Source organism: Kwoniella shandongensis, chromosome 3 (assembly GCF_008629635.2).
Source record: "Kwoniella shandongensis chromosome 3, complete sequence".
Lineage (NCBI taxonomy): Eukaryota > Fungi > Basidiomycota > Tremellomycetes > Tremellales > Cryptococcaceae > Kwoniella > Kwoniella shandongensis.
In genome coordinates, this window is record NC_089289.1 from 238,207 (window position 1) to 254,203 (window position 15,997).

Below are 15,997 nucleotides of genomic sequence, written 5' to 3' on the forward strand. Positions count from 1 at the left end.
CGGACAGTACGGAGTATCGAGCCTCAGCCTCAAAGTGACGTGCAACCGTACATTGTACAACGTGCAACGGTATGTATGATCCAGACCCCAGTCGCCGTTGTCTGGCATTCGAGGCGTTTGCCACGCTGGCGACTGATTTACGGTGTATCAATTCACCTTTGACTTTGATCGTCTCCATATCACATTCTAGCCAACAATTGGCGCTGGCGTCTATGAAATGATTGGGCTACGAGCTTCAACTTCGTCGTATGTCAGGTCGTTATCACAGATTATAACGTGGCTTTACTGCATTCACTATATGATCACGGTCACGACTCACATGCCTCGTCTTGCCTCGTCTAGCTTCGGAGCGCGTCCCTCCAAGTAAGTCAGCTCTAGGAATCTCCCTTTTCGGGGTACACCCGAGGTATCGTATTTCCATTGGAGATGTACAGTTTCCTCGCTTGAGTATCTTTTCGCTTCATCGTATCTCGTCAAGCGAGGTGTAGGATTGTTCTTATACAAGATCCACAAGCAATCTCGCAAACGGAGAGCGTAAGATGTCAGTCCGAAGGCTCGCTACCAAACCTCGCTAGATCATCGCAACTGAGCAAGCGCAAGGGACAATGGAACGACCCGATGGGGTATAAGGGGGCTAGACCCATGATTAATCGCTTGATGTATAAAGTCTCCGCGGCAAGTCAATCCTGGTGGATCTGGACCGGGGAGGAGGATGGGAGGCGCGGTTGCCCTTTTATCTTTCCCACCCGCGGGACTGGCCATATAGCTAAGTAAAAGGGATTGGGCGATTCCTTGGAACCTGTCTAGTCACCATGAGGGCCCAGACAAGGTTCCATATGCATGTCCCGCTGTACGTTGTCATGTCCCATGAACGGAGCACAAAGAGCATGGATCTCATTGCACATATCACAACAAGAACAAGAGGGAGACAAGGAGAATCCGGAATCAAGGTTAATTGAATGTAGTGGTGCCTTATTATATCGGATGGGAACAAGCACCATACAAAAGTCAGTTACTGCGCTTTTTGGCTTTAAACTTAGTTTACCGGAAAGTTGACGAGAAGAGCCTCACCCTCATGACACTCCACCGCATCCATCCATCCATCCATCCACCCATTCAACCACATTCAGACAACATCATCAATCACAAACAAGTATATAGAGGTTTGACACAAAGGCCAGCTCGGGGAATAAACAGACCAAAACAAACATAAATTGGGTTCATCATCATCACAATAGTGATCGACATCCACGACAAACTGATTCAAAACGACGGATTACTATCACCCATTACTCATCTCACGCGCGACACCGACCCCTTTCATTCCGTATACTCTTACCCTCTTCCCCGCCTTGTGTCATAATTCGATCTCTCACCCGACTCCATTCCTCCACACAACATTACTGTGATGCCGACAGCAACGACGTCAAGGACGACGAGGGCGTCGTCCTCAAAACGCACAGACCTTAAATCAATGGCGGTATCGGTGGAAGGACGACCGCAGCTGAAGAAGGATAAGGGAAAGAAGGTGGATCATAATCCCAAACCAGCTTTCGAAATCATAGTGCTTGGTAGCGGTGGTGGACCACTAGAAACGGATTGCTCAGGGTGAGTTCAGCCGCACTCAACAGAGGGATGACCAGTACTAATACTCCCGCAGCTACTTGGTGAAACCCGCACAGAAGAGTTGGGAAGATGGGTTATTAGCTTTGGAAGGAGGTGAGTCACCCGTCTACGTTCTTAGTTAGTCACGATGTCGAGTGACTCACTACCTTCCATCTTCTAAAGGATCCGGTCTGGGCGCACTCACTTCGCTTCTCACAACGATACCGCCAACGACATTGTTTCCAGATATTACCTTCCCGCCGGGATATAACAGTCCAATCTTTCAAGCGGCCTATGTGTTTTCCTTCCTCACGTCAGTGTTCTTGCCTTTTTTGATGACACCAGCAGTGATAGTAGTATGACCCAGGAGGATATGCTGATGTTTTCGTGTTGACTGCAGATGCTACCTCATCACCCATGCACACCTCGACCATGTCCAATCACTCATCATGTTATCCGGCTCCATCCCGACCCGAGCTACCGTACACCCTCAACCTCCCCTTCCCACGTCTTCCGACCACCCTGCTGTCCCATCACGACCGTGTCCACCGATATTCGGAACCCGCTCAACGCTTGAGAAACTAGCATTGGCGTATGGAGGTCAAATATGGCCCGAGATCGCGGTTTGGGCACCTGAGAAAGTTGACCAAGACCCCAAGGAAGGGGCGAGGAAGAGAAGACGGAAAGGGAAAGTCAACGGAGATGATGACGAGGAAGGGAGTGTGGAAGACCCTTCTCACTGGGAGTTCCCGAGAGAAGCTCGTCATTCTGCTTGTCTGTCTTTTGCTCCGTACGTAGCACCATCGTCTGTATATCCGCGTCCTGCTCACAATTTTGTTCCCATAGGCTTCGCCCTCATACGAACTACCAACCGTTGCACCCCGAACTCCCCTTCTCCGTATCCACTTACCCACTAGTACACGGCCTTACATCAAGGGGGCACTACGACTCGTCCGCAATGTTCATCCAATGTCGACCGAGCGGCGAAGCGCCAAAACGACCGGAACGGAATCCGAGTCCTACCATTTCCACCAACGCTAACGGTAATGGCAACGGTAACGGGTTGGCTAACCGAACGGAAGACAAGGACACCGGTCGACAACTTTTGTTCTTTGGTGATTTGGAAAGTTCGTTCAGAAAACCGGGGGAAGAAGAGGTGGATGCAATGAGGAAAGACCTGGCTGGGGAGATGAATAGGACGATATGGACACAAGCAGCCAAATCATGGAAAGAAGGGAAACTTGCCGGGATCTTTGTGAGTACAGCATTAGCATACGATAGACGCTTGATGCCTGAATCTTGTCCATGGGATAACGAGTGCATAAACTGACGAACGTATAGATCGAATGTTCGTACGAGTCGTCCCGTCCCGCTGGATTGATGTATGGACATCTATCTCCGCCATCGTTATGGCACGAGATGCAGACTCTGGCGACGATAGTATCACCTACAGAGAGGTGAGTCACAGCGTCGAGTTCCATCATGGGCGATGAACGCGTTCGCTAATTGGGACCCATTTCTCGCCATTACAGACGTCCTCTAGAAGGTCTCAAGGTCTACATCACCCATATCAAGGATAATCTCACGCCTCACCCTAGTGGTCGGACAGCAAGAGAAATCATCATGTCGGAGCTGTGGGAGCTGGAGAAGCAAGGTCGATTAGGGGTCGAGTTTATCGAGACGAAACGAGGTGATCGGATAGGTGAGTGGGGCGAGTCGAAGCATAATGTAGACGAATACTGACAGATCGATTCAATGTGTAGTGATCTAATTCGAAGAAAGGCAAAACATCTAATTTCCAAGCCACCAAAAGTACATCTATAAGTGTATAGTATCCTTCCTGTTGTCAAATCTAGTCTTGCTCTTATAGGTATTCATCTATGTATGTATACTGTCTATGAAAATATAATCATCTACTGCTTGTTCAACTTTTCACCGATAGCGTCCGCCGAAGTATCTGCCAACTTGCCCATCACCTTCCACCACCATTCTGACGATGTCCCATCGTGATGTACGTTCTTTCCAGCGGGTCGAACGATATGGTTCAGATAAGTGGTCAAGGGGTCGTGGTTGATGAGTTTCAGAGATACAGGGTTTGTCAGAGGGAGAAGTTGCCAGATGTAGCCTAAAGAGGCAAGCTTGGCGGGGATAGCCTTGATGGTGTTGTCTATGTGGTTTTATAGGTCAAATCAACACCACTATCACGAAAGCTTGTATAGCAAAACGAAGCATTGCTGCACTCACCTTCATCGGCCGCTTTCCCAACGAGGTTGATATCATACGCCATCCATTTCCCAGGCCACTTCCCCTGCACTTCTAAAGCAAACTTCTCCGCCTCCGTCTCATCGTACGAATGTGAACAAGCCCAAACTACATCTGCTACGGGCGCGACGTTGACCGATCGACTGATTGCGGCGTCTACTCCTCCTCTGTAGGGATAATATCCTTCTACCGTACGGGGCGATTCGGAATTCCAGTAGAAGCCAGGGGACAAATTCTCTGCGACTCTAAATGCTTCGGAGGTGTTCATCCCTCTCGTCTCAACGAGATATCGCTCGTATACCCCAGTGATAGAAGAGGTGGTTGTGTGGAGTTTGAATGCCTCGTCGAGCGAAAGTAAGTGAGCTTCGCGTTTCCATTCATCTTGTCCTGATCGGCCTTCGCAGTGAACATAGTCGTGTGATAACGGTCGAGTCGCACTGAGGATGAATGGTCGATCGCGGGCGTCGATAGTCGATGTGATGTGTGTGGCGGTAGCTGCGTCTGTCCTAGCAATAGAAACGATCTCAGACCTGCGATCCGAGCCATAAGTATCGAGTCAATTCTATAGGTGGTCGCTACCGCTCGCTGACTCACCCCATGACGTCCAATTGTAGCTTCACACTCGTCAACCTCCTCAAAAACTCGTTCATCGGCACAATCACTTTCACCTCTTCTCCATCCGTTTCCCGAGACCCAACTAACGAATCATCAATATGGATGCCTGCCACGCCGCTCTGGACGAAGAGCTTGACAAGCTTCATAATTGCGATATGGTCGTGGCCTAAGCCTGATTCGGCACCTGACCCGGCATCTGCTATGAGGGGTATGATATCCGGCGATGCGTAGTTGGATTGGTCTTGACCGGCTACGAGACGGGCGGTTCGGGAGTGGTGTAGTTGGGATCGATAGAGGGATTGAACGCGTTTGGGAATTGTGTAGGACGTGTGTTCGGTCTAAGTATACGACAGAGCAGTAGTGAACGGGTTAGCGAGGTACTATGATAGGAACGTACGCGAAGTTATGCTTACGATATCTGAACCTGAGTCTGAGGAAGTAGAATAGCTCTGTGCGGACACGTAGGCGGTCTCTGCGAGATGGCATGGATCAACAATTGATCAAAGAGAACCGCAACCCTCGAAAGACCGGCTTCCCCTCAGTGAAAAGAAGCCCCTTTCCCTACGGCACACTAGCGCCGGCGGGGCTGTCGACGAACCCCAGTGAGAAGAGTCGAGCTCACTCACTTAACCCTGCCTCCTTGAACAACTCCAAGCTTCTTGCGTCCACCACCCCCAATCCCAAATTCACTCTTCCTTCCTTCTGGGCCCGTTCAAACACCTCTCTCAGCTTGAGCGCCATGACATTCGAATGATGATTCTCGGGAAACGCATCGCGTAATGAAGCGACGGTATCTGCTGAATAAGGTCGATTGAGCGATGATTGGGAAGGGGTTGTCCACCATTCTTGGATAGAAGAAGGGGACAGCCATTCTTCGGTTGACGATGACATGGTGGTTGATCGAATTTTGTGGTTGATGTGGTTGATATTTGTGTGACTGGTCGCCCTCAAGGATGGATAACTGAAAGACTGAAAGGCATGTAGGACGCACTGCACTCGTCTTTAGCTCATGATAATAGTGGAGTGAGTGACGTTTGCCCTCGCATCTCGCTATCTCGGACAATGTCGGCCACTTGGAATAAACGGTCGGTACGGTGGCACGTACGTGCCTGGGCCGGTCTTTATGTCTAATTCCACATCCCCTCGCTGATTAACCTTACCTTATTGCATTTGAGATCCGCACTGTGCATCTACTGTTCACTTTGGGTTTATCCTCATGCGACAATCTTTTCTGCCCAACAAATTGAAGCATTGATTTGCACAGGGATCATACATCATCTCCGTCTGCCATATGCAGTGTGAACGTCCTATCTCTACCAGCTCTACACTTGCAACACACACTCTCAACAGCATATACTACCTCTTACAATGTCTCCATGGCTTTCACACCTCACAAACTCTCTTGGCAGGAGATCTCACTATTGGAAGATTCATGACAGCAATCCTGATGGAGAGTCTTGCCACAACAATCTTTCCAGTAGGGAAGAATCCAGCAGGTCCAAGTACAGCAGCAAACTATGGAGTGAATGTGTAACAACCGTATACCGATAATCACGAAGACATCGCAAACATGCCACAAAACTCGTCGTAATTCATAAAACCTCGACGCGTTTATACGAACTTAGAACTGTCACATCGATGTACCATGAATCTTAGATCTTTACCAATACATGTGAGTCCAGAATATGGCCTTTTAGCGATTGGCAACCGGGAACATGAACATAACTGAGACCAAACGAGAATCACAAAGGGATATAGATGTAGGAATAACCGTAGTCAACAGAACGGATCCTCAGTGATTCTTGATTTTAGTCTTCACCGTAGTGTATGAACTTAGCCACTGTAGCCACGATCTTAGCAGTCACCCGATCAGTCTCGACTTAGCTGCATATATGTTATACCCTTAAGTCCTTGACATATGTGAACTTCATATCTACACTACTGTTTGGGTCGAACCTCGGTCATTGGCTGGTCGGTGTAACACCCCTGACACAGGATGTTACTAACAACCACTTGTTGACCGACTCAGACGTCCACCAGCATTGCCCTGTCACTGACTCCATCTCAGCTGTACCTTGGTTCATCACCAATCTGCCTCTGAACTTCCCTCAACTTGTATGGCTTCTTCCGCAATGTGGGTTATCATGGCCATACTATGTTGAAATTGTACCTGCTTACAAGCCGTTGTGACTACTGATCTACCAGAATACAGTCAAAGTTCCCTCCTATTATGCAGTGGGTTGCTGCATCCCACCCTTGTTTTTACCTTGTCCTTGTCCTTTACACAAAACAATCATTCATGGAGGGGTCACAGAAATGACAAACCACGATGGAACATGTTTCATTTAATCCTTTGACTGTGCTGGGAAATGGTGGCTCTCACCCAATCGCAACATGTTTGCCTTGACTCCTGAACCCCTTTTGCCTTCTTTTGTTGATTATTTTCCAGATAATAGGACGGTTTGTATCCGCTTAGACTTTGTCACAAGTACATATGCAATCGAGTCTCTGTTGCCCCAGCCTTTTCTTGCTCTCGTCAGATCACCAAGCTGCTTCCCCTCCCCCACCTGCATATCCAAACACTTACGCTCACACTCACACTCATACTAACACACACAAACATACTCAAAACACACACAAAATGGAAGAGAATCACAGCACACCTGAAGTTGACCAGACAGTGGACACTACACTGGAGTCAAATAGACATGAAGCTGGGAACTTTGACGGATTTGACATGAACTCTGTACCACCTCCTCCCACATATGAGGAAGCAACAACTGGGCTGTCTGCACCACCACGAGTTGTTGATTTCGGTTTCTGTACCTTTGCTGCTTACACAAAGGGGAATAACAGTAACTGGGTTTGGTCCATGCCAGGTGCAAGCTTGGAGAAAGCAAACAGCAACTTTGCCAGGTCAGTCAGGTATTTTGATCCACCTAACCATGATAACTGGCATAGAGTATACCTTCATCACACCCATGGATCTGAGTTGAAACTTGGCTCACATTTTTTAACACACCCTGCACAGGAAGCTCACTGAAGAAATCCATGACACTCCTTTCAACAATCCATTGTTCCGTGAAACCAAATGGAATGGTGTCAATTGGGAACAGCGGGACTTTGACACTGCCCTTACGGTTGAGGAATACCCCAATTCCACCTCAGAGGAGTGGAGGGAAGTTTGTGATGATGATGGTGTTGTGTGTATTTGCAGAGCTGGGCATTCAGGGTGTCCTTTCTCAAAGGTCCCACAGCACCAGTGAGTTTCACTGTACTCTGGCACCTGAATCCAGAGATTGTCCACGTAATTGAACCCTACTCACTTGGTACTTATTAGTCTTGTTACAATCCTTGGAGAAAGTTGGCGTCAGGTTCGTTCTCGAGGACATTCACTACCCCAATGCTCTCAGGATGGCCTTTTGGAATCGTTTCTAAACTTTGATCGAAACCGTCTTACTTCAATGTTTCCCCACAATGTCCCTCTGTCATGATCTTTAACAACCACATCTACCAGCTTGTTGTAACCAGCTTTGACCTTTTGCTTACTTTCATCTATGCTTGCTTAGTATCAGAGGCAGGTCCAAGAACAGGCCTGCACTGGTACAAGATCTTCATAATGTTCACCACCACATACATCACTTGATCAACCTGATCTCATCCCTTATGTTACTACTCTTGCTATTCATGTAGGTCTTGTAGAATATCTCTCAAAGAATCATACTGTTCCCCAGTCTAATTTGACAAAGTTGCCAAAGTAGTAGAGTATGGGTGGATGGATGGATGGATGGATGGATGGCAGAACGGATGGATGGATGGAAGCCTGGATATATAGGCAGTTGACTATTCTCAGCTTTGTACTCTTCTCCATAATGATTTCCTGATTTTGAGTTACATCCTGCACCTATGAAATTTCTCTTGACAATATCACTTAGCCTTCAGTCAGTCCAGGGTCACAACACTCATCCTCAGGTAGTTCTTCTTGCATTCTTGCTGTTTTTGTCATTCTCCTTGAGTAACTCAATCATCTCATCATTACAGTTGACACCCTTAGGTGAATATCACTCAACCTTGTCTCCGTGGTTTGATGGGGTCTCATTGACCATCATGAAAGTAGAGCAGAGTAGAGTAAGGAGTGAAAGAGTTGTGAAACATCATGACTGAAACTTTTGTTGGCAACTCCCATAGTAAAACATGAGAAGCCATATATGTGGACTATGACATGTTGGCTGATTCTCCTTAGTCAGCAGGAGCTTTTTTCCTTCTCGGTGGATGAGACACGAGGGCATATATCATCATGGGCGACATGTTTAAGGCAACTTTGCCATAGCTTGGGTCAGTATTTTTACAGGAGATCCTTTGTTCGTGTTCAAAATCTCAGAAGGCAACCCCTGCAATGACCCGATTTCTGAGAAGTCATGACCATGTGAAACTCTAGGTCAGTGTGCGTGTGGAGGACTGCGGGCTACGACCTGCAGAACTCACACTATCGACCAAACATGTTGGGCGTCGCGATGTGAAGTTGATGGATGTGAGTACTTACCTTTGATCTCCTTGAACTATCAGAGTCGAAGCAGGTGTTGCTAGAGTAAGTAGAGTCAATCAAGGAATAGAGCAGCGTAGAGCAAGCAAGAGAAAGAGGAGTGAGAGAGCGAGTGAGAGGTGGAAGAGGTGAGAGAGAGTGAATGATGAAAGTGAATATGATTAGATGATTGAAAGGAACTCTTGCTTGGTCTGTCTGCTCCCCTTTATATACATGCAGGGGAGAGATAATTACAGAAGTGATAAGAGCGTACTACGGAAGAAGACACAGAAGAAGTACGAGAGAGTCACGGTCATAGTACGGAGGTGACACAGATAGCATACAGATACTGTGGTGGGTGATTCCTGTGTGCGGGGCATGTACAGAACGTGTCTGTTCTGTACTCGGTCTGGATACAGATCGGTATCTCTCACGGAGTCGGTACGCACACGGTACGAGTGCGGTATTTGACCACTGCAGTGTATGGGCTCGGTATACGTACGTGTACAGAGGACGGTCCGTATCAGTGTCCGGTCTGTAGACATGTTCGGTATGAAGGTGTAGTCGGTACGGAGGCGTGTTTGGTGTATGGTCGGTCGGTATACGGATGAGGTGTTGAGTTCCCAAGAGTGGTGGCAGTCTGGTGGTTGGTGAGCGAATGGAGTGTGGCCTGGGATCCACTACAGTGCGGGATGTCTCCCAACAAGGATACCCAGAATCAAGCTTCACATGTATAAAAGATGCCATGTTCACATCATGATAGATCTTCTGGTCGCAAGATTGTAGGCAACAAGGTGTCTGGCAGGGCACACAGAAGTGACCAGACCTCTGAAGGTGAGCTCTCATTCTTTGTTACACATGAGATCTCAAATCACCACTTGGGTGAGCTCCACCCGTGTTTCAAGCTCAGCAAAGACCAGAAGTCTGCCCTTGACAAAATTCATGGTGCTTCTGAGGGATTGTCAAACGAGGAGTTGTACAACATGTGATATGGTATTGATCTACTGGTGAGGGGATGATGAGATCAGAAATATTGCACACATGTTTTTTGAGGTGCAAGAATACACCAAGGGTGGGTGGTCCTACATCCTTTCAAAGAGCCGTGTCAAGTTCCTGAAAGATGCAAGGAAGACCATAAGTTCTGATGCAAAGGAGATCTATCTCTTCGGCCCTTGATATTGCTCAATCTGCAGTCTATGGCCAGAACCAATCCCAGGTCGCAACAAATGATTTCACAACAACTGCTGATCCCTACATCAATGTCTCAACTGTTCTCTATGAGACACATCAGGATCAAGAATGGTAATAATGTCCTGATCAAGTCGCAGCAACTTTCAACCTCGTTTGATATCTGTTGGATTTAGTAAACAGTCATGGGGAGAGTGATGTAGATACAGCAATGGAGGAAGAGTGAATGAAGCAAGCCAGCATAGTGAAGAGAGAGCAATCTTTGTATACGTTTTTACAAGGCTGTATGCCCTAAGTTTGCACCTGATCGGCTGGTGGGGAACGTGACATTGTGGGCATACCTTAGTGAGAAGGAACAGATCCTGTTGAGTGAAGTGAGAAGGGGCTGTGAAGTGGTGTAGCACTCCACTCTAGGTCCCCTAATAAACCATGTGCAGTACCAGTGAGATTTGACTGAGGAAGGGAATAACCGTCCGGTTCTCGACCGATTGTCTTTTCACTTTTACTTTTACTTCAATCAAGGTTCGTTTCCATCCAGGTCGAAGTAAGTAGATTGGTTGTATGCTTACAAGTCTCATGGTGTGGTCACAGTATGAACACTACAATCTAATTATGTTTTAACTAACTACTTAGACTACGAGGGGATTGAATTACGTAGAGCTGTGTGGGAAGCTCGATCGACCCTTCGGCATTCCTCTAGGGAGCAAGAGCCAAAGGTCGATAGATCGCCTATTGAGCTTACATTGTTGTTGTTGTTGTGGTTGTTGACTACCAAGCAGTGAATCCTCTTCTAAGCCTCTTCTTACAGAAGCTATCCTATCCCTCAACAAAGCTTCTCAGAGCATTTGACGGCTGTCACCCATATCGAACAAGAACCGGACAGTTATCTTCATGTCCATCAAATCTTGGTAGTACCATGTAGGATCCTCTACGAGACCTACGGTGGAGTGGTACAATGTCATGGGGATCCTTTGTTGTCTGCTCTGCAACGAACGACCACATTGAAAAGATGAAACCTAAGAAGCCATGCCCAACCTGGTATGTGGGAGGTCTTCTTCCAAGAATGGCCATGTCCAAGCTAGATGTTTGGGGCATAGATTAGAACATGCTTTGAAGGTGTTATATGCATTCAATACACACTACCTGCTGCAAACTGCCTCACCATCGCCACTGACCTTCCAACCCTTTTCTAAACGGTGCTGCACTGACTCTCACAATGTCCACCTTCTTTGCGAATGTCATCAATTCGGTTGGTAGCCACGTCACAGGGAAAAAACGCTGCACCTTTAAGGGCAAACTTTCACTCTATGATGAAGCCAAAACATCTGGGATTGGTGGTGACAATGAGCAGTACTTTATTGAGGACTTCACAGAGGAGCAACGCACAGCCCTATGGGCAGTTTGTGAGACCACAAAAGGTTGTTCATCAAGGGACATATATTACCATCTGATGGCAATTGGTATCCAGAGGCTGGAAGGTGGACTACTGAATCGAGGATATTGTCACATGCTTCCCCAAGTGAAACCTGCCACCTTGGGTGGGCATATCATCCTCCCATCCAAGAGCTATGTTGAATATCTCAGAGAGGAGCAGAAGATCACGATATCTGAATCACAGGCAGTCAACTCAATCCTCAACACTGTTGAGCGCGTAATCAAGGGTGTGCCCACTCCCAAGGTTGCGTCAATCGAGCCAGACACAACGACTGATTGTCCCCTGACAACTGAACCCTCCCCAATGCAAGAGGAGTACAGAAATTTACAGCCAGGAAGGAGTGAAGAAGTCTCTTTGTATGAATATGTCTGATAAGTTTTTCTTTTTGGTATCATAGCATATTGAAGTAAATGATGGTCACTCAGTGGCGAGAAGAACTGAGCAACAATGAGGAAGGGAAGGTAACATAGTGAAGAAAGCCATGTATAGATCTATTTGACAGGAGGTTATACTGAAGGGTGACACCAACTAGTCTTTTGTGGGGAGTGTGTTTTGTCTTGACATCACCGCCACATACATCATGTGACTCGGGCAGTCTCAGCGCTGTTGCTACATTTTTCAGCTACATTTCTTGTCACAGCCAATCATACTCATAGTACATGCTTGACTTGTCAAAATTGCCCAGGGAGTTGTATCAGTTGGGGCTCAAACATGGATTCTGCGATACACTTCCCCCCCCCATTTCGCCTTGGATATCTGGTTACTGTGTCCAGGTCAGCCCTACTCTGTTCAAGCCAATCAAGATCATTGGAATCCTTCTTCCAAATGCGGCAAGACAGAGTGGCAAGACAGCATCATGTTGAGATGAAACTCAAGAAGCCATCTTCATACACCCCACAGAATCTCAGAAGCGATGTTTGGGAGCCAAGACATTATGGTCAACATTATTATGTAGCAATGCATCCTGATCCTTTCAAGCACTTGAAAACACAATGACAAATGAGACAACTGAGGGCAACAACAGGTCTAGTTTACACCACTCATGATCAATGATGTCATGGAGTATCCTTTTTTGATTGGGGAAGACAATCCCTATGATGACATGAGACTTGAGAATCCTGGAGTCCTCAATTTGGTGTTTGAGAATCAATCTGCAAGGATGAACAGACCCCTGAATGTCACATACAAGAAGAGCTGGACCGGGATACATTAGGGTAGACTTCATTTCCCTTCCATATCCAAACATCCAACTGCAAACTAACCCATCAGTACCGTCACAACTCCAGCCCATATTAACCTCACACAGAACTGGTGTTTTACAATGTCTTCAAGAATCTCTGATATCAAGAGTTTTTTCGGTGGCAACTCCCAATATGAGGAAATCCCCACTAGCAATCCTAGCAGAGATTCTGACCATGATAATTCTTCCAGTCAGAAGGATTTCCACAGCGATAAGTCAAACCGCAAACTCTGGACGAGCTGGACCTCAAAGCAAAAACCCATTTCACTTTATGACGAGGAGGGAATTGAGGTTAGTTTTGATGAGGATGAGACAAAGAAGGACGTCAAGCTCTCGTCCAATCAGAAAAATGCCCTTGCAAAAGTTTGTGAGATCACATACGCATGTTCAGGGGATGAGACGGTTGACCGCTTCATGTGCTGGGGTATTGACAGGCTGAAGGATGGATATCTCGAACACACCTTTCCTAGCATGTTAGGGAAGAGGGTCAAGGATTTTGGAAGAACTTCCATCATCCCTTCAGTGCAATATGTCAGGTGCCTCCAAGACAGGCATCGGATCACAGAAGCTGAAGCACAGGATATTTACTCAGTGCTTAAAACTGTTGTCCGTGAACTCAAACAGAAGCCACTCAGTAAGGATGATCTGACAAAGACTGAACATAGTAGGATTGAAAAGATTAGAAGAGGGAAGAGAGTGTGATGTCTCCTTTCATGGATGTTTGAGTCATCAGCACATGATGGAGCATGACATGATGGTGGGGGTGATGTCAATACAGCAGTCAGATGGAAGAAGGCAACAATGTGGGTGCTAGGCCTGTGCATTGGGGAGAGGGGTGCCTATACAGTTGTTCATAGGGAAGTGGTACCCATGGGTGGCACCGAACAATCCAGTAGGGAGTGTGATGTTGATATGTCAGTGAGAAGCATCTAGTCTTGTTAACTGAAGTGAAAATAATCTACTGGGGAGAGTGATGTTTGCATAGTTGTGCAAATCAAGTAACATTATGAACGAATGATGTAGAATGGTCCAATGTGATCAGACTAAGAGATAGAGAAGCCTTGTGCACTACTTGAATGATTGAGCACAGCTCAGCTGACATCTCCCAAGTATTTGAAAGACTGAGACATCAATTCCTTTTGTAGGTCTGTGCTGATTAGAATTTTGAGATGAAGACAGTCTGTAACTATAGTCAGGATGTGGTGTCCAGATAAGCATGCAAAGTTTCCCTTATCGCAGACTTTGCAGCTTGATCACGTCAACCCTACCCTCAATCTCATCACAGGCTAGGAATACCTCACAAGTTCGCACAAAGCAACAACAAAGCCTAGACCAGCAGCATGTTGCGCGACCCATGTGTGGCGCAGTCGGGAGCAAGTGATTGCTATGCCTGTGCTTATTATTGTATGTCAGCAGGAGATGTCAGGTTACGAACTTTCAATGTTAATCATAGGCGGAATGAAGCATGTCACGGATGAACGAGTACAACTGCCAGGAGTGCATTTAGCTTCTGTCTAACATTGACCTAGAAAGAACTTATTGTGGCACAGGACGACGGAGCTCACAAACAGCAGGTCGCTCTGGTCAGAACTGTTCAGCTTGAGTGATTGAGATAGATTGACCGCTGTCTCAAGGGCAAAGAAAGGTGCGGGGAAAGCGGTGAGTCTGACCACGCCGATATCTGCGACCTACACCCTCTTGGATACTATACAAGGAGTTCACGCCGCCATCGATCCTTTCAGCAACTCCAAACACGATGGCGTGCGCGATCAAGAAGGCCTTAGTCCGGTCGATTCGACTGAACTCGATTCGTTCCGTATAGAGAAAACAGATAAGCCGGTTATCCTTTCTGTAACATGGAGAACTGACCTGCATTTTGATAAGAGTCGAGGAAGACGGACCATTATTCTGACAAAAGAAAGTCACCTCGGTGTCGGGATGTCAAATCGTTGCAGCGGATGCCCGAGCACGAGAATCGTGTATAAAAGCAACCACGATGCGTCGGTCTGTGATCAGGTAACCCAACTCCTTATCCCAACAAGACGAAAAGAGAATTGAACATACGCATTTCTAAATCAGCACATTGCGCTACAGTTACCCTTATACTCCTTCAACGACCCAATTCATTCACACCATGCCCTCGGGAAGTTCTAGCAAAACCACTAGCCAATCTGGAGCCAAATCCGGTAGCAAGTCAGGCGACAAGAGAAGCAAGTTAGTCCGTTCCATTACCTCCTCGTCAATTGGATCGTTTGGAAGCAACAAATCGTCGTCCTCACGTGTATTCCAGGGTGAACTGGATCTTTTTGATGAGGAATCCTTCGTCGATAAATGGAAGATCGGCGATTACGAATACCCGAACTACCCAGAATCGATCACGAAGAAACATCGTCATGCTTTCGATGCCTTCATTGACGCGGCAACGGATCAGAGTACGAATGACCTCAGGCGAGATTTGATGATTCAAGGTGTCAAAAGATTGACGAAAGAGGGCATGTGGGGTTCAAAACACCTTGATGGCAAAACCGAGCCAACCAACGTGCGGGGCTTGACCTTTCTCCCTTCGAAAGGATACATCGAATTCCTTGTCGACACTAAGCGATTGACAGACAGGTACGCGGAGAGAATCAACGAAGTCCTCGACACCGTCGTCAAGGAAATTGATACGGTTCGGGCGAGTGAACAGAGAGCCGCGACCTTTTCTGGCGTGGACCCATGGGGTTTCCCAGACCCCGGCCAGGGTTCCGGATATTAGCCCATGTCTTTCCATAATGTTGGTCAGGCCGTACGCCCAGACTAGTTTAGTGGGCCAAGTGAGCGATGTTTGTCAAATGGGACGAAAGTGAATTCGATGTGAGCACGAACATGTAGTAAGGAGAGTGATGTTTATACAAATGAGCGAAACAGAGTAGTACCGATGAGGGTATGCTAGGAAATGCATTCTTGTGAAAGACCTACAATGATAGGAGCGTTGATTTGTTGTGAAATACCTCCATGTTGTCAAGGAGTCTCCTCGCAAATGAAAACATCCGATAAATAAGAGACTGGTATCTTCGTAGATGTAAGTGAGGTCTGAGTCACAGAGTGCCCTAATCGGGGTCGGACAAGTATGTCACCATTCCGCCATTAG

The 15,997-nt window shown here is 47.0% G+C and overlaps 3 protein-coding genes across 3 annotated transcripts; 2 read left to right on the forward strand and 1 right to left on the reverse strand.

Annotated features, from left to right (window-relative positions):
* Positions 1–1,474: 1,474 nt before the first annotated feature.
* On the forward strand, positions 1,475–3,376 carry CI109_101455 (uncharacterized protein; the record flags this gene model as incomplete). Its single annotated transcript, XM_032006290.1, has 8 exons — positions 1,475–1,608; positions 1,661–1,719; positions 1,789–1,918; positions 2,006–2,395; positions 2,452–2,860; positions 2,947–3,062; positions 3,138–3,307; positions 3,369–3,376. 8 exons carry the CDS (start codon positions 1,475–1,477, stop codon positions 3,374–3,376), a joined length of 1,416 nt encoding a protein of 471 aa, XP_031859503.1.
* Positions 3,377–3,518: 142 nt separating this feature from the next.
* CI109_101456 (isocitrate lyase) lies at positions 3,519–5,373 on the reverse strand (the record flags this gene model as incomplete). The annotated part of the gene is made up of 5 exons (XM_032006291.1): positions 3,519–3,772; positions 3,850–4,397; positions 4,462–4,820; positions 4,896–4,954; positions 5,109–5,373. The coding sequence occupies 5 exons, from the start codon at positions 5,371–5,373 to the stop codon at positions 3,519–3,521; spliced, it is 1,485 nt and encodes a 494-aa protein (XP_031859504.1).
* Positions 5,374–14,863: 9,490 nt separating this feature from the next.
* On the forward strand, positions 14,864–15,622 carry CI109_101457 (uncharacterized protein; the record flags this gene model as incomplete). The annotated part of the gene is made up of 2 exons (XM_032006292.2): positions 14,864–14,883; positions 14,962–15,622. The coding sequence occupies 2 exons, from the start codon at positions 14,864–14,866 to the stop codon at positions 15,620–15,622; spliced, it is 681 nt and encodes a 226-aa protein (XP_031859505.2).
* Positions 15,623–15,997: the final 375 nt, after the last annotated feature.